The 18,069-nt window shown below is 41.9% G+C and overlaps 1 protein-coding gene and 2 long non-coding RNA genes across 3 annotated transcripts; 2 read left to right on the top strand and 1 right to left on the bottom strand.

Moving 5' to 3' along the window:
- On the top strand, window positions 1-2,343 carry LOC125907274 (uncharacterized). The gene is made up of 3 exons (XR_007452544.1): window positions 1-262; window positions 1,413-1,565; window positions 1,659-2,343. It is a non-coding gene; the product is annotated as an uncharacterized LOC125907274 (long non-coding RNA).
- A 3,256-nt stretch (window positions 2,344-5,599) lies between these two features.
- LOC125907572 (uncharacterized) lies at window positions 5,600-8,582 on the bottom strand. Its single transcript, XM_049610703.1, has 2 exons — window positions 8,492-8,582; window positions 5,600-7,437 (listed from the first exon to the last, which is right to left on the bottom strand). The coding sequence occupies exons 1-2, from the start codon at window positions 8,580-8,582 to the stop codon at window positions 5,600-5,602; spliced, it is 1,929 nt and encodes a 642-aa protein (XP_049466660.1).
- Window positions 8,583-9,138: 556 nt separating this feature from the next.
- On the top strand, window positions 9,139-10,521 carry LOC125907413 (uncharacterized). The gene is made up of 3 exons (XR_007452618.1): window positions 9,139-9,738; window positions 9,890-10,038; window positions 10,126-10,521. It is a non-coding gene; the product is annotated as an uncharacterized LOC125907413 (long non-coding RNA).
- The last annotated feature ends 7,548 nt before the right edge of the window (window positions 10,522-18,069 follow it).

Here is an 18,069-nt window from a genome sequence, read left to right as displayed (position 1 = left end):
CGCAACGGTACTGATTGTAGCTTGATCGTTTCGTATCGTTTTTGATCAGACACCTTATTTTTTTTCTCGATCTTTGTCTCACTCTAACGTCACAGCCTCACTTCCGTTTCATTATCATATCGTTCTTTTACAATCAGAGTGCCAAACTGTGCGGTTGAGCTATTATTGTCCTGTGAATATTTCTGCTTGATATATTCGTGTTTGATCTTTCATCATTATAATGGGATCAATAGGACTCGTCCTGGAAGAAAGCAACCAATTGGTAAGTAACCATGCTCCTAAAATGCGTATCCGAAACGTATAATATATAATAATAAGCAGTGTTCTAACCTTTAGTCTGCGGACCACTTGTTCCCACCATCAAGAATAAATTTTCATCAGGCATACCCTGGTAGGCCATGCATTTCGTATGGAAGAATGTTGTTTTTCGTGGTTAAAAGCGTGTACTTTTGAATTACTTGTTAGATTTGAATGAATACTGTTTTATAGGTTCATAACAATGTTTTGTAACATATCGTAGTAAAATTAGAATTTAAAAAATCCTACCAATTTTTTTTTTCAATAAAAATGTGCTGTAACTCCAACACCCCAACCGGCCAGGCCGCAAGTTTTGAGAGGATGCTAAAGTCTTTTCTAAATTTTACTTACGTTTTTTTCAAAAGTTCTATAAATTTGTTAGCTGTTTTGCTTGTTATATAAAAACATGTTGATGATCTATAAGATATGCTTATAAGATATGAAAATTAGTTGCTTCATCATGTGCTCATATAAAAAAGAACACCTTGGCGCAGGAATGTCCTTATTCCGTGTACATTATTGTACCACTACTTTTCCCAATAGGAATTGCAGTTCATTTCAGTTTTTCAGTTCAGTTCAACTGTAATGCCACTGCTGAACCAAAAGATAATTTTTCCCGCAAGATATACTTTCGATCGATGAATAAATATTAAAATTCAATTATTAAATTTTAGATTTTTTTTTCAACTGTTTAACACAACTCGTGCAAAATCTTATCCGTCTTTCAGGCGACACTTAATCCTAGCTATGTAGCTCCGATAGATTCACTATATTGCATTTTACCACGCATGTTTGGGTTAATCTACAATGGAAAGTTGTAAATGTTCATCGTTCACAGCGTACGATTTTGCAATCCTTTCAAGCGAGCAATTGACTACACTTGGAAGATAGTTCCAAGCAAGTACATATTTGTGTTACTTTATTATCATTATTATTTAAACGTTTTGAGCCACACAACTACTACGCATGATAAAATGGATGAAACGGGGGATTTCCGCATCCGTAGGGTTGTTTTCGTACATTTTGTTCCAAAGGGGGTTTGTGTAGCATATAATCCCTATATTCCTTCTCTTGACCTGGAACTAATTACTAACATCTTTCTGTACCATTTCCAGAATATATCACTGACCGCTACAATTGCATCGGATATTGTGCTGCTCGTCATTCGTGTAGCACAGGTTCCAAGTGTCAAGTAGATATTTTGGTAGCTCGATAGCGTTTCTCTATAGAGATTCGTCCATTCGTCGTCATCCTGGAGGAAAGCAATGGTAAGTATACAAGACCTAATAAACCGTGGTTTGATAAATAACATCAATTTACTAACGCACAATTTACCATGTCTTACTTCATGCATTTGCCAGCGCATCAAGCATCTTTTAACAAACCTCTGCAATTTTTAATCGATGCTACTGCTCGAATCCTATTACGTTACCGGCTGCGTAACTGAACTGTGCTATGTTCTCGCACTCATTTTATAGCGTTGCGCTTTAAAAATTTACGTGTTCTATGATTGGCATGTAATGCTGGTATCCATTTATATGCAAGGTACGACTGAATATGTCTTACTTCATGCATTTACAGCGCGTCAAGCAACTTCTTACTTACTTTCGTCGTTGCAATTCGCAGCGATTACGCGCATCTGAACTTGCCGATAGCGGAACCTGAGCTGCTGCCACACTTTTTTACAAGTGGGCACCGTGCTACGTAGCCCGGCAGCTATTGCACCCCATGCCCTGGCAGTAAGGCTGTTATTGCCATAATACATATGTTTTGTCTGCCAGAGCAAGGGGTGTTTTTAATGCAGCGCAAAAGCTGCAGTTTTTGGCTACGGGTTAAGGCCTTACAAAAAAAAGACAAATCATGAATTAGTAATGTATATAGATAGTCATATGTTTGCGATTTTATTAAAATCCATACGAGACATCTGAAAATTTATGACTGCAAAAACACAAACCACACAGGCGTGAAATTGCAAAAATATTGCTAGTTGCTATCTTAGTGTAACTGCAACCGGAATAGTGGCTCAATTACTTTTGTTGAAGAAATAAATAAATCAGCAAAACAATAATTCCTAGACCTCACAAAGCATTGAAGTCCTAGCGCCCTCAAACCTTCCTATCGCGTCAATTATAGCCTGCAGAATTCTGGAGGCGTCTTTATTTTTTAGTTTTTGGCCTCATTGCTTGAGCTGCCACCTCAAACAATGGGCCAAAATCGTACGCCCCCATATCCTCCTCCCTAGGTACAGGCCTAGGCGTTGAGAAAGCCAAAGGGTTGCCCAATCCGGCAGCTTCCTCTGCTGGCCGGTACGAAACCTGGACATCTCTCTGCAGCATGGCATCATGGTGTATTACAATATGTTCTGTATAGTATAGTATGTATAGTAAAAACAAATAAATCTCCCATTACAAAACGAAGTAAGAGGTGACGCTCACGTTACGCTCACGTTACGCTCATAGGTGACACGATTGCTCACTATAGAATCTCTGTGTACGAAAAAGTTACTCACTATAGAACGGTTTTGCTAACCAACTATGGGTGCTTGGATGATCTTTATTTCATAAAGGAGATGCCTTTCTTCGACACAACAAGCATTGGTAGATTGATTGAATCATTGGGGTATTCAAATCGAAAGACATCATTGTTTTCTTCTACCAACGTGTTGTAAGTGTATCAACAATTATCAAATTATTCCCAGTGATTCTAAATTATTATGTGGTAGAGATTCTACCCCGTTCCATCAATTTGATTATGCGTAGTAGTGGTGTGTGGTACTACACATTTAAAATAAAAGTAATACAAATAAGTTCTTGCTTCGAAGTTTCATCCAAGTGAAATCAAATGCTCACTTGAAAGGATTGCAAAATCGTACACTATGAACGTTGAACTAATACAAACTAATACGCAAAGCGCTTGTAGCGCCGGATAAGTAAGTTTTTTTTTGTCAAACTGCTTTACAGTTATAGATAATAGTAATAGTAATACAGATACAATAATATAATGCAGATAAAGTAATAGCAATACTTACAGCTTCACCTTCAGCCCTTGGTACCGCATGGCGAGAACTAGCCTGTAAAAGAACGAAATGATTAATAATGTTGACCAGCAATACCGCGGAACATTCGGGACGAGAGACGATACGACTCGCACTAGGGAAACTGTACTAGTTTTCGAAACTATGCCTATTTTTGGCAGGATAACTAAAAACCTTAAATTACCAGACAACATGGCAGATGTTTAAGAGAACACTAAACCACTACCACAGAGGACACTAAACCAATGAAAGTGTGGTTTTTACTACAGATTTGGTGCTTGCATAATTTATTCTAATTTGTTTGCAATTTTAAATCACGATGAACAAGTTAGTTTTCCTTGAACAAGAATATTCCTATAAAACTTGATCTGAACACTGCATCGCGTATGTTGATATATGCTACGACATTTCTTTTATCAAAAAACCTAACTTTCAAGCAATATTGCAATAACATAAGAGAAAAATAATAAGTTGTGAACCATAATAAGCAACATAAAATTATTATTGTGAGTAAGAGTGTAAAACTGCTATAAATCGTCGAAAATAGGAGCAAAACCAATGTTTTTATGTTTACAGATATAATAATATAATATTATATTATAATATTAGATTCTATATATCACTATAGAATGGTTTTGCTAACCAACTATGGGTACTTGGATGATCTTTATTTCATAAAGGAGATGCCTTTCTTCAACACAGCAAGCATTGGTAGATTGATTGAATCATTGGGGTATTCAAATCGAAAGACATCATTGTTTTCTTCTACCAACGTGTTGTAAGTGTATCAACAATTATCAAATTATAACCCGTGATTCTAAATAATTATGTGGTTGAGATGCTCACTTGAAAGGATTGCAAAATCGTACACTATGAACGTTGAACAAATACAAACTAATACGCAAAGCGGTTGTAGCGCCGGATAAGTAAGTTTTTTTTTGTCAAACTGCTTTACAGTTATAGATAATAGTAATAGTAATACAGATACAATACTATAATGCAGATAAACTAATAGCATTACTTACAGCTTTACCTTCAGCCCTTGGTACCGCATGGCGAGAACTAGCCTGTAAAAGAACGAAATGATTAATAATGTTGACCAGCAATACCGCGGAACATTCGGGACGAGAGACGATACGACTCGCACTAGGGAAACTGTACTAGTTTTCGGAACTATGCCTATTTTTGGCAGGATAACTAAAAACCTTAAATTACCAGACAACATGGCAGATGTTTAAGAGAACCAGGACACTAAACCAATGAAAGTGTGGTTTTTACTACAGATTTGGTGCTTGCATAATTTATTCTAATTTGTCTGCAATTTTAAATCACGATGAACAAGTTAGTTTTCCTTTAACAAGAATATTCCTATAAAACTTGATCTGAACACTGCATCGCGTATGTTGATATATGCTACGACATTTCTTTTATCGAAAATCCTAACTTTCAAGCAATATTGCAATAACATAAGAGAAAAATAATAAGTTGTGAACCATAATAAGCAACATAAAAATATTATTGTGAGTACTTATCAACTCCAATCTTAGGAGAGTAAGAGTGTAAAACTGCTATAAATCGTCGAAAATAGGAGCAAAAACAATGTTTGTATGTTTACGGATGTAATAATATAACAAAATATTATAATATTATAATATTATAATATTATAATATTATAATATTATAATATTATAATATTATAATATTATTATATTATTATATTATTATATTATTATATTATAATATTATAATATTATAATATTATACTAAAAAACCTTTGAAATGGCAAATCTCCCATTACAAAACGAAGAGGTGACGCTCACGTTACGCTCACGTTACGCTCATAGGTGACACGATTGCTCACTATAGAATCTCTGTGTACGAAAAAGTTACTCACTGTTGCGACGATCGTAAACAAACAGAGCAGAACTGTCACCGCAGCTGACAGCCAAACTATCAAGACTCGCGATGGCGAGGAACCCGATTCCTGATCCTGAGGTCATTCGCCTTCCCTGTACCCGAACCCGTTGCAGTGCCCTCTATAGGTGAGATTAAGGAATCTCTCGCGATCGCAAGTCTTGATAGTTTGGCTGTCAGCTGCGGTGACAGTTCTGCTCTGTTTGTTTACGATCGTCGCAACACCCCACCCCGTGAACCGGTTATCTGTCAATTTTCTTACCGGGTTCACTCCATGTGCTTTGACGATCTATAAAGTAACTTCCTTCCTAATCTCTAATAACTTCGTTTCCTGACTTGCGCTTCCTAGTCGTATTACATTTTTTGTGTTTCGCTTTCCGTCTGCTCTCGTAGCGGTAAAGCAATCGTAGCGGTCAATGCCATCGAGTTTGTACGGGATATGCGCGACGGCTGTTGTGTATCGTACGCGTTGTTGTTGCTGCTGGGATTGTTGCTGCAAATGTTTGATTGGCTGCAAATGCTTGCATTCGGCCGTGGTAGCGGTTGTTTATCGACCGCCGTGCTGCTGAAGGTTGTCAGGATTCGTCGACGCTGCTGTTCCTGCTGTATGTTTTTGGTGATGGATACTACCTCACCACCCGGTATCGTCACTCGGTGATGATGGTAGTCAGCGCCTCTGATGGTACGGTAGCTGGCGGCCGTTGCCGTTGGTGAAGAGAAGTTGCAAGGGTGCTGCTGGTTTGCCACAGCATGATCATCACAAAGCAGCGATACTGCGTTCATCTCTGGCACATGTCCGATAGGGGCCGATAAATCCTGCTGCTGGCTCGCCCTGTTGCTGTTGGCCGTCGCTGGTTGACGCTTGGTGGTGTTTTCCTTATGTGGCCCGTAAACAGACCATCCTAACACCGTCCTCACTGCGATCGGTCCTCCAGATTGACCAGACCGAGACTCCAGCGGTGTAAGTAGGTGCACGTTCTCCAAGCCGATAAGGATTCTCGGCATACCATCTTCGTGTTGTTCAGCTGGCAGATCCTGTAAGTAGTCATAAGAACTTATCAGTGTGGAATAATCATTTTTTTGTTGTGGCAAACTTAGCTGTTTAACCGTATGAGCGGCCGCTATTGGATAGCGCCGCTCTCCCCCGCGTGCAGAGATCTCTAGGCTGGTCAAATGCGAAGATTCCTCCTTGCGCTTTACGTTGGCGGTCCACTGCAGCTCAAGTGGGTCCGGATGGCCCTTCAATCCAATACTCGCAGCTAGAGTATCTTCAATCAGCGTCAATGATGATCCTTCATCGAGAAATGCGTGCGTGTCAACTCGCCTGTTCCCATTGTATACCGTCACGGGCACTACACGAAACAGAGTTGAATTCGCACTATGTTGATGCGTTTGACACTGTGCTGTTTGGGCGGTCGCCCCTTCCATCAACCGGTGCAATAAGCTGTGATGCCGTTCACCACAACCCGGGACGCCACAGGAGAATTTCGACCGACAAGGCTTCGTTCCGTGATTTGCAAGGCAGTTGCGGCACAGCTTCATCCGTGTCACAGCCTCAACACGTTCCACGGGAGACATGCGCTTGAACGCTTCGCATTCTCTTAGTTTGTGACCCGTGTTCTTGCACAGGTGACACGGTGTCGAAGGAATTTCGAGTGTAGGTGTTTGTCTCTCGCGAGGTGGTGTGCTTAGTACAACAGACATTTCACTACTTGCACAGCTATGCACGTGCATGCGATGTGCTGGGCGATGTACATTGGCCTTCGGTTGAACGTACTTCGTGACTGCACTAGCCTCGTCAACCAGCTTGTCCATAAACATGCCAAACTCCTTTAATGTTGGATGTAGGTATTTCTTGCTGTATCTCACCCATTCTAACTGTCTCGTTGCAGGTAGTTTTTCCACCAGTTCTTCTAACAGCTCCGGGTTAGAGAGGTAATGTGCCAAGTCTGCGTTGCTAAGATGGTCGCACAAATGTAGTACCGCCAGTCCAAACGTGATGAGCTCGTGTAGCTGTTCTGGCCTGGGTGCTGCTGTGCGCCGTACCTTTTCCAGCAGATCCTTCACGACGAGTGAAGGTCGCCCGTACAGTCGCTGCAGCGTTTTGATCACGAGCGGCACTGAATTAGGATTATCGAGCCATCCTTCGACAGCGTCTCGTGCAGGTCCTGTGAGACACTCTTCTAACCGGGCTGCATTTTCGACTGGAGAAAGTCCGCAGGCTTTTGTTGATTCCACAAAATAGTTGTGGAATTATGGCCACTCTCGCGGTTTCCCTGAAAAAGAGGGTAGTTTTTTTGGCCATACCTGCCTAGCCGCTATGTGGTCCGCTGGCCTCCATTTCGCAGCAGCCATTACTGGTCCGGCTGCAGCTTCTACTTGTAAATAGATAAATAGACCAACAAACTAAACTTAACAAAAACATCACACAATTACGCGTCGTCGAATCTTCCGATCGCGTCGATAATGGCCTGCAGTATTTTGGGGGCGTCTTTTTTTCTTTTTGGCCTCATTGCTTGAGCTGCCACCTCAAACAATGGGCCAAAATCGTACGCCCCCATGTCCTCCTCCCTAGGTACAGGCCTCGGCGTTGAGGAAGCCACCGGGTTGCCCAATCCGGCAGCTTCCTCTGCTGGTCGGTACGAAACCTGCAAAACAAGAGCACATTATCGTATCACCTTTGAAACTCATTCTCTGTTTTATCAACATACCTGACCATCTCTCTGCAGCATGGCATCAGTGCTGCTGCTTCTTAAGAAGGCCATGGCCTCGTACGCGAACCATTTTGGCCTGTACCTAGGATCTGAAATAAACATTAATAAATAAAGTCCGATTTATGATGCCTTACTTCATGCATTTACAGCGCGTCAAGCAACTTCTTACTTACTTTCGCCATTGCGGCTAGCAGCGTCTACGCGCATCTGAACCTGCCGATAGCGGAACCTGAGCTGCTGCCACATCTTTTTGCACTCCGGCACCGATCTCCGTAGCCCCGCAGCTATTGCACCCCATGCCCTGGCAGTAAGGCTTTTATTGCCATAATACATATGGCTTGGCTGCCAGAGCAAGGGGTGTTCCGATACCAAGGCTATCAATATCCTTTTTGGACGTCGGCAAAAAACGCCTGCTCCATTTGCCAGTCGCTCTTTACTAATTTTGTGCCGCATCCGAGCTTCGAGATCACTCAAAAAAGGATCAAAATTCAGCTTCATATCTTTACAGCGCGTCAAGCAACTTCCTACTTACATTCGCCTTTGCGAATAGATGCCAGCTCACGCATCCTGTTCTGTCGATACTTGTACCGGAGCTGGTACCACACCTTCCGGCAAATAGCCATTCTGATTTGGCGATAGTTGTATCGGAGCTGGTACCACACTTCCCGGCAAATAGCCACCGTTGTGGCTAGCCTGCCGGATATTTTATCCCATGCACTGGCTGTAACACTTCTATTGTTCTAGAGCGCATGGCTCGTCTGCCAGAGCATGAGGTGTTCCGATATCATGGCTATCAATAGCCTTTTTTGTCCCTCCTTGGGTAGTGCCGGTGGTTGAACGGCAGTGACCCGTGTACCGTGACCTATCACACGGTAATATACGGGGCCGTATCATTACGGTGGAGTCAAGTTAATGAGGGTCTAATAGGGTACATCGGGGGGTGTACCTAGTGGAGTACAAGTTGTGCTCGCCGAATGTAGCCTTAAAGGTTTGCAGATTGGCTTTTTGCCTTTCCTTCTCCCTGCTGCCTAATGGGGCCGGAGGGTTAAGAAGAAAGAGGCACATGGAGTGCGTTTAGGGCGGTAACGCGGCACGCTTAGTGTCGTGAGTCCCCCACTCTACGTCCCCCACGTAGGTTAGTCATAAAGATTTAATTCTCAATTTAAAAAAAAAAAAAAAAAAAAAAAAACGTTTGGAATTCGAGGACGAAGTTCGAAGATCGCATCTGATGAAATTGACGTACATAAAAAGCACAGTTTATAAGCATTATTTAGATGCTCTTCTATCTTCTTAGGATCACTTACCACTTAGCATAGCATAGATATTTTTCGCGTCTCACATCTCTCATCAGCTGCTGGCCAATGTTTCGTATATTTTGACTCAGGCAGAGAGAAGATGATTGTCCCCTTTTTTGTTATTACATGGTTGGGGCCAAACTTTCATCGCGACCTTTCTAATCTCTTCTGATCGGCACTCACAAATCGCGTGGATTGCGCGTTAACCGACATCCCTATAGTTCGCACGCCCACTTCGACATACAGCCTCATTTGAGTGCCATTCTTGGCCATCTAGGGGGCCATTGGGTTGAGATATAACACGATGTTAAACTCATTATCGCTTTCTTCTCAATAAAAGCGATGAGATATTTTCCTTGGCAATGGGATGTTTCTCCTGCACAGGTTCGTCGATTGTCTCCTGCAGAAACGTCATCGCCACGTATAAGCGTACTACGAAGATCTAAAGCTCGAATCTGCGCTACCCTGAAGTTCGAATTCCGAGGTAAGTTTTAACTCTAACCATACTATAATATTTTTACTTCATTCCTTGCACTGCACACCTTATACGAGCATTTGTGCTTTGGCTGACATTTTTTATCATTTCTAAATCATATCCTTTCTTTAACCAACCACTAACTGCATAAATGAGCCAGCCAACATCGTGTCGCTCGTCATCTTGTAGTATGAGTTCCATTTGCGGCTTTACACTTTTACCGCAAGGCACTGTTTCATGGATATGCCTGAACGTTGCTCTGGAAAGATTCGTCTATTCCACGTCGTCCTGGAGGACAGCTATCAGCTCGTAAGTATACCACGAAAGCCTACAGCTCAGACCCGCAATAAACACCTAAAACGATACACTAATATGCCTCATTTCTTGCATTTGCAGAGCACCTAGCATCTTGTAACAAACCTTCGCCATTTTTGATGGACTCTTCTACACCAACACCGCACGTTAAAACTTTTATACTACAGTAGAACATCGTTTGATGTTCTATTGACATACACACTATCAGCTATTATACACTCATTGTAACACACTTCACAAATCCATATCACACCATTGCAATCTACTTAGCAAGAGTTCAGGCCATACCGTTCACATAAAAACAATTGTATTACACTTCACGAAAACAATCGACACGTTAAACATACGCAAAGCAAGCGCTACAGCAGCCCATTAGGTGAATCGGGAGCACATAGTCCACAAGTATTTAATACTAATTTTAATTTAATACTAAATTTATTTTTTATACTTTTTGTGTTCTTTAGTACTATTACTTATTTATTAACACATTAAAATACAAATTATGACAAACACTATGACACGTTAAAAAGGTGGTCTGCTCTGTCCGGACGGTCAACGATCTCCGGTTCTCTTCGTAGAACGATCTGTCGATTCGGGATCGGGTGAATTCGGTTCCCGAGTTCCGCGGTTTGTGCGTTCCCGAGGAATCCGCACAACTCGAATATATTCGAATATATTCTATAGAAGCCGTTGTAACAGTAGCAACTATTTGGAAGCGCTTCAAATGACCGGTATTAGCGAACAAATTCAATACAAAATTAGGAGTTTATGAGTAATCAAAATGGGTTCTAAAATCCAATTGGGGCGGTCCCGTGGTACAGTCGTCAACTCGAACGACTCATTAATATGTCCGTCATGAGTTCAAGCCTATAATGGATCGTCCCCCCGTAGCTAGGATTGACTATCCGGCTACGTGGTAATGATTTAAGTCACCAAAGCCTGTATAGGCCGGCATGTTCGCGTAGGACGTTATGCCAAATAAAAGAGTAATCAAAATGACTTTTTTACCGCACAGGAGATATTTTTCAACAATACATGGTTCAATACTCTTTCTTCAGACCTTGGGACACATTTTAAATTTAATTTATAAAAATATGCGTACACTCTTTATTTACTCTTTTATTTGACAAAAATATGAAAATATGCCGCACGTGAGAGACAGTCGGTGATCGTTCTTGTGTATGATGCGAGAAATCTATACATGAATGGATGCTCTCTCATACGGACAGCGAAAAAGGCCAGACGTGCGTGATACGCTTGTATTAATTGTTATATGTTAATTTTATCTGTGGCGAATAATTTTATTTTATTTTAAAGAGAATAAGTTTTAAACTACAATTCGACGCCTTGCTTTAATTTGGCTTCATGAGAATCTGCGTTTTTTTTACATATTTTTAAGCTAATATAGTGAGGCTAGTTTTGCGTGTTGTTTTGTATGAAGTGTTCACATTATTTCAACCGCCAAATGTTAAACTCCATATAAAACATACAGCTGCTATCGTAAAAGCCCCCAATATCCGAAGTAGTGATGAAGTCGTGGGTGCGCTCCAGAGAGCTCACTGTAGGGATTGAGATAGGACAGCGATTGAATAATAATAATAAAAAAGTAATAAAAAATTATGACAAAAAAATAAGTAGGGGATAAACTAATATATCAGTTGAATTAGAAGGATTAATATTGATAGGAACGGCTAATCATAATATTCAAAACATAAAATTGAATTAATCAAGCAATTTGCTTGAAAGGGCGAAAGAGCGTCAAGCGCAAGACAGGCCGGGCGAAGTAAGTTGTAAGTTTCTACAATTATATTCACTTTATTATCTTAATCGTGCGCAGGAGAACAGTATTGTCGCGGTATACCGGAGTATTAAGAAAGAGAGCTTATCCGATCGGATGCTCCTTTTTATACCTTCTCTCTCTCGCCTTACGCTCGCGCGCCTATTCCTTCTCGCGCACCTGTCCTTTCTCACGCACCTACGCACTTTCGCGAGGCTACGCATTTCTCGCGCTCATTATGCGTGTCCTGCTCGACTCTCCCGTTATCTCCTAAGCTCTCTAACCATCTACTTGAGACCCTAATTAACCCTTAATATCGCAGACCTCAAGTGATGAGAAAAAGCTGTCCTTCCCAATTCACTTAATTTGAACAGGCGAACACCACAGAACCCCCCACCAGTGACGGAGTCGCGATGGAAAAAGAATTGTGAGAGTGTTTGTCTCTTAAATTGAGATTTCATTTAGTTTTTCGCAAAGCGAACATTCTTTTGGCTATTTGTGGTTTTGCCTGTTTTGGAGACACCCTCCATTTCGAAAGCAGGTTTGAGGCGGTCAATCGAAATAGATTCATTTTTTTCTTTGATTTTAACCGTGAAAAATTTTCTGCACCGTCGAACTACCTCAAAAGGTCCTTCATACGGTGCTTGTAAACCCGTTCTCACTTTATCTACCCGTACGAAAACATGTTTACAGGTTTGAAGGTGTTTTGGTAAGTAAACCGGTGTTGTATCATTTAGTTTTGGTGGGCATGGGTCAATGTGCCTTAGCGCTTTTTTAAAATCCTGAACAAATTCGGGTACGTCCTCGACGGATTTTGCAGCAGAGGGTGAAAATACTTCGGAAGGAAGTCGCAAACTTTCTCCATATACCATTTCTGCTGGAGCGCCTTTTAATGCGTCTCTGTATGCTACTCGAATGCCCAGCAGAATCAGTGGCAATCGAGAAATCCAATGCGTATTGTCTTCGCAGGCTTTTAACGCTCCTTTTAAGTGTCGATGGAATCTTTCAACCATTCCATTGGATTGAGGGTGATACGCAGTCGTTTTAATGTGATGTGTTCCTAACAACTTTGTTAGTTCTTCAAACAGTTTTGACTGGAACTGTCTGCCTCTATCGGTTGTGATTGTAGATGGACAACCAAACCTTGGAATGTAATTCCTTACAAATGTTTCAGCTAGCGTTTTAGCCGACATATCAGGCATCGGATAGCATTCCGGCCAACGTGTAAAACGGTCAACAATGGTCAGTAAGTAGCTCATTCCTTCGGATGGTGGCAATGGACCAACGATGTCCATGTGCACATGTTCAAATCTCCCTTTTGGAACGGATAATGCTTCCAAAGGCGAGCGAGTGTGACGACCAATTTTAGATTTTTGGCATCCAACACACGAACGAGTCCAGTTTCCTACGTCCTTGTTCATTGACGGCCAGAAAAATCTTTCGGATAACAGCTTGCGTGATGCGCGAATACCCGGATGGGATAGGTTGTGTAGGTTGGCGAAAGTTTTTTTTCTTAGAGATTGAGGAACATACAACCTATTCTGTCCAGTCGACGACTCGAATACTAGTTTGTTTTTATCCAATATTAATTGATTTAATTTGAATTTGGAGTTTGCCTGACTATTTGAGTCTTCAAATAGTTGTTTTAGCTGTTCGTCTTTTTGTTGTTCCTTTGCAATTGCTTCATATGTGAAGTTTGTGATTTCGTTGGTTTCTCCTATTCGAGATAACGCATCTGCCACAACGTTGCTCTCGCCAGTAATGTACTTTATATCCGTTGTGAATTGTGAAATAAAGTCTAGTTGTCGGCATTGTCTTGGGGATTTTTCTGTTTTTGAATTTAGGGCATGGATCAATGGTTTATGATCTGTATAAACCGTGAACGATCTACCTTCTAGAAAATGTCGGAAATGTTTTATCCCAAGAGTAATAGCGAGCAATTCTCTATCGAATGTGGAATACCTCTGTTCCGTGGGCGTCATAGTTTTAGAAAAAAACGCAAGAGGTTCCAAAATGCCTTCGCTAGTTTGTTGTAATACTGCCCCTACAGCAACACTAGAAGCATCTGTTGTTAGTGTATAAGTAGCATTACTTTTCGGATGCACGAGCATGGTAGCGTTTGAAAGTTCATCCTTTATTTGATTTAGTGCTTGTTCACAAGCGTCAGACCATTCGAATTTGATTTTCCTATTTTTGTTGTGCTCTTTTACTAACTGGTGAAGCACTCTTAGCTTATCTGAAATGTTAGGAATGAAGCGGTGATAATAATTCACCATTCCCAAAACTCTTTGAAGCTGTTTCACCGAACATGGTGAAGGAAAATCTCGAATGGCCATTATTTTTTCTGGCGATGGTGTTATCCCTTTCGCCGAAATGGTGTGGCTGAGGAATTCTATTTGATTCACACCAAGAATGCATTTTGATGGCTTAAGTTTTATATCGTGATCCGTTAAACGTTTTAGAACAATGTGCAAGTGTTCTAAATGGGATTCACGCGTCGAACTAGCTATCAGAATGTCATCTATGTATACAAACACAAAATCTAAATCATGAAAAATATTATTCATGAGTCGTTGAAAACACTGGCTTGCATTTCTGAGGCCAAACGGCATCCTTAGAAATTCAAATAACCCGAACGGCGTGGTTATCGCCGTTTTGTGGATGTCTTCCTCGGCAACAGGTATGATGTGGTACGCTCGAATGATATCCAACTTAGAAAAAAATTTGCAACCATCCAAGTTCATCGTAAAATCCTGCACATGCGGGATCGGATAACGATCAGGTATTGTGATGGCATTTAAACGCCTATAATCGCCGCAAGGTCTCCAATCTGAATCAGGTTTGGGTACCATGTGTAGCGGTGACGAAGCTGACGACGAGGACACTCTGCAGATTCCCAGATCCAACATGTGTTGAAATTCTGCTTGAGCAATCTTGTGCTTTTTCGGATCCAGACGTCGTGGTTTAGAAAATGGTAAGCTTCCTTTGGTTTCGATGTTATGTACTATCGAATGCCTAACTGGCTTTTTATAATCTGGTGGATCCACTAAAGTTGGATATTTTTTAAAAATTTCACCAAATATGCTCGATTCAATCATCCAGTTTTTGGGGGTAGGTGTATCCACCAAAGCGATCGTTGCGATCGTTTCTTGTCCTGTAAGATGATCGATCAACCTCTTTCTTTTTAAGATCGACCCACAAATCGTGCTTCGCTAAAAAATCAGCCCCAATGATTGGTCGATTCACTTCAGCAAGTGTGAAACAGTGCGAAAACACTCTCCTAAGTCCAAGACTTAACTGTAGCAACTTGGTTCCGTAAGTAGCTATAGGGCTACCATTAGCTGCTACTAGTTGGTGTTCAGCTTGTTTGATGACTTTTCCAAAAAGATTGTACGGTATGACGGACACGTCGGCTCCTGTATCTACAAGGAAGGTAAATGTTGTTTTTTCATCGTCAATGAAAAGACGAGAGGAGCCCAATATTGCTCTCGGGTTGCCCGCCGCTGCCGTTGAGCAAATTAGTTTTTTTGCTGTGAAAAATTGCAGGGTTTTTGGCACCGTCGTGCTTGTTCGCCAAACCGAAAATGAAAATAACACATGGGGTGCTTCCGAACCTGTGATGGTGTTCTTGCACGTTTTTGGCTCTGAGATCTTTCTCGCTGTCTTCCTCTATTATTTCCTGTTTGGAAGGAAATTCTCCTTAGCATACTACGCAGTTCAGAAATTTCCTGTCGCAATATTGCAGTTTCATTCGAGGGATTTCTTCCCGAGCTTTCACTAGAAGAAACGCCTGCGATTGATGATACCGCTCCGGCTTGGGTTGCTTCCCACACCCTGTCTGCGATTTTAATTAGCTCATTGATTTCTCGGTTTCCGATGGCAATGAGCGCTACTTCCATTGTTTTTGGCAATCTTGATAACCAAAGCTTACGAATAAGCTCGGAAGTGAGGTTTGCAGAATCACCTGCCAGCTGAACCATGTGTCTGTAAAAATCAGACGGACTACGATCACCCATTTGTACGTGATACAACAACTGAGTGATTCGTTGTTCTTCACTCGCGTTAAGCCTTTCTAGAAGTTGACTTTTTAAATGTGAGTACGGGTTGTTTGGTAATGGCATAGTTATTATGTCCATTATTTTCGGCAAGACGTTTTTCGGGAGCACGCTTAGAACGTGAGAATATTTCGAGCGTTCCCTTGTAACGTTTGAAATATCGAACTCAGCTTCTGCTGCCACAAACCATGCGCTTGGAGCGTCTTCCCAAAAACAAGGCAATTTTGTGGAAATTTTTTCTATGGCCAAATGAGAGTTTTCTTGTTCCATCGTTCCCGCCACTGATGACGGCCCCGCGGCTCGCCCCGGAATTGCACTGGGACCAGCATTTTTATCATCACTTTCGTTCTTTGACATTTTGAGTTCACAGAATATTCCCTATCTAATAAAAAAAATGTACCTAATTCTCTCTAAAATGCTTACACTATTGAGTTGAATTTTTTTTTTTTGATGAAAATTGCGTATTATGATGAAAAAAAATTTTTTGTTTGAAATGTTTATGACGTATCACGAAACGATTGTGAAATATGTATAAATATGCATATATATAAATAGGTCGGCAAATTCAAATTTAATGCATGTTAATATTTAACGCAATAGTATATACGATAATAATATAATGATGGAACGCGGGAAAATACGTTATAATAAGAGAAAAGATAAAATAAAATAAAGGAACGAGCTCACCGATATCGTGGCGTATAGCGTCAGCAGCCGGTAGGTCACCACGAGGTTCTCAGCTCGTTGTTCTCGATAGCGGCTGCGGCGTTGTGGTTCATGCAGCAAAGACGATGCTGCGCCGATGAAAATCTCGACACGTTATTGCGATGGCTGCGCCGACGAAAAACTGCACACGTCATCCACGATGTTGCACCGTAAAAAGCTGCACTCGTCATCCACGATGTTCCGCACGTTGGTTCAAGTTGAAATCTGCGTCCGTTCGTTCACTATGATGTTCCGTCGAATGATTGGCACGTCATCTTATGCTGCTTACCGTTGTTTTACACAGCTCGATTTCTGCTGCGCGATGGGTTAACGTGGTTTTCCACATAGAGGATCGAGATGGCTGCTGCATGTGGTTTCCACCATACAGGATCGCGATGGCTGCTTCACGAGGTTTGCCACATAGAAAATCGCGATGGCTGCGTCACGTGGTTTGCCAAATAGAGGATCGCGATGGCTGCTTCACGTGGTTTGCCAAATAGAAGATCGCGATGGCTGCGTCACGTGGTTTGCCAAATAGAAGATCGCGTTACTTCCTATGCCTCGTTCTTCACACGGGAATATTGCTGCTTTGGCGTGGTCCCGTGTGACACTCGTCAGTTTTCGGAGGGCTGGCTTCTTCCCATCCGTAAACGAGAAAAAAAAACCCGTGAGTGGTTTCCTTTGCGACACTCACAATGTGGGCTACCGCATGGTCCGAAACGCGGATTTCACGATGGCATTCACCCCGTACGTTGGATTGACAGGTTTTGTAGTAGCGGTAAAACACTGTCCACGCGGTAACGCGTTGCACTCTCCTTAATGTTCCGACACGCAGTGTATGTGTCCGTGTGCGTTATACTCCAGTCCTGCGCTGCAGCACGATGATAACAGGGACGTGAACAGCTGAAGAGGTGGGACCGTGATGTGCGTTAGCGACGACGGTTGTCGTTTCCTCTATCCATTAGCCATGCACTTAGCACTTGTTGCACCAATCACGACACTTTTCACGACACCCTTCAGATCACGTCGGGGTCACCAATTTGTAAGTTTCTACAATTATATTCACTTTATTATCTTAATCGTGCGCAGGAGAACAGTATTGTCGCGGTATACCGGAGTATTAAGAAAGAGAGCTTATCCGATCGGATGCTCCTTTTTATACCTTCTCTCTCTCGCCTTACGCTCGCGCGCCTATTCCTTCTCGCGCACCTGTCCTTTCTCACGCACCTACGCACTTTCGCGAGGCTACGCATTTCTCGCGCTCGTTATGCGTGTCCTGCCCGACTCTCCCGTTATCTCCTAAGCTCTCTAACCATCTACTTGAGACCCTAATTAACCCTTAATATCGCAGACCTCAAGTGATGAGAAAAAGCTGTCCTTCCCAATTCACTTAATTTGAACAGGCGAACACCACACAGCAAAGAAAAGGAAGTTGCAAGAGGACGGACGTCAGTCTTGTGGTTGAGCGATTGTAGCAAGGTTGTGGGG

Source organism: Anopheles coluzzii, chromosome 3 (assembly GCF_943734685.1).
Source record: "Anopheles coluzzii chromosome 3, AcolN3, whole genome shotgun sequence".
NCBI lineage: Eukaryota > Metazoa > Arthropoda > Insecta > Diptera > Culicidae > Anopheles > Anopheles coluzzii.
The sequence above is the reverse complement of the archived record's forward strand: the minus strand, read 5'-3'. Positions and strand labels throughout refer to the sequence as shown.

Bases quoted from the DNA above. Each gene is read 5' to 3' on its own strand.
- LOC125907572 (XM_049610703.1), bottom strand. From the start codon at position 8,582: ATGGCTATTTGCCGGAAGGTGTGGTACCAGCTCCGGTACAAGTATCGA. The intron at 7,438-8,491 runs GTAAGTAGGAAG...TCGAAAATGCAG, and splicing joins ATCTATTCGCAAAGGCGAAT to CCCGGTTAGAAGAGTGTCTC.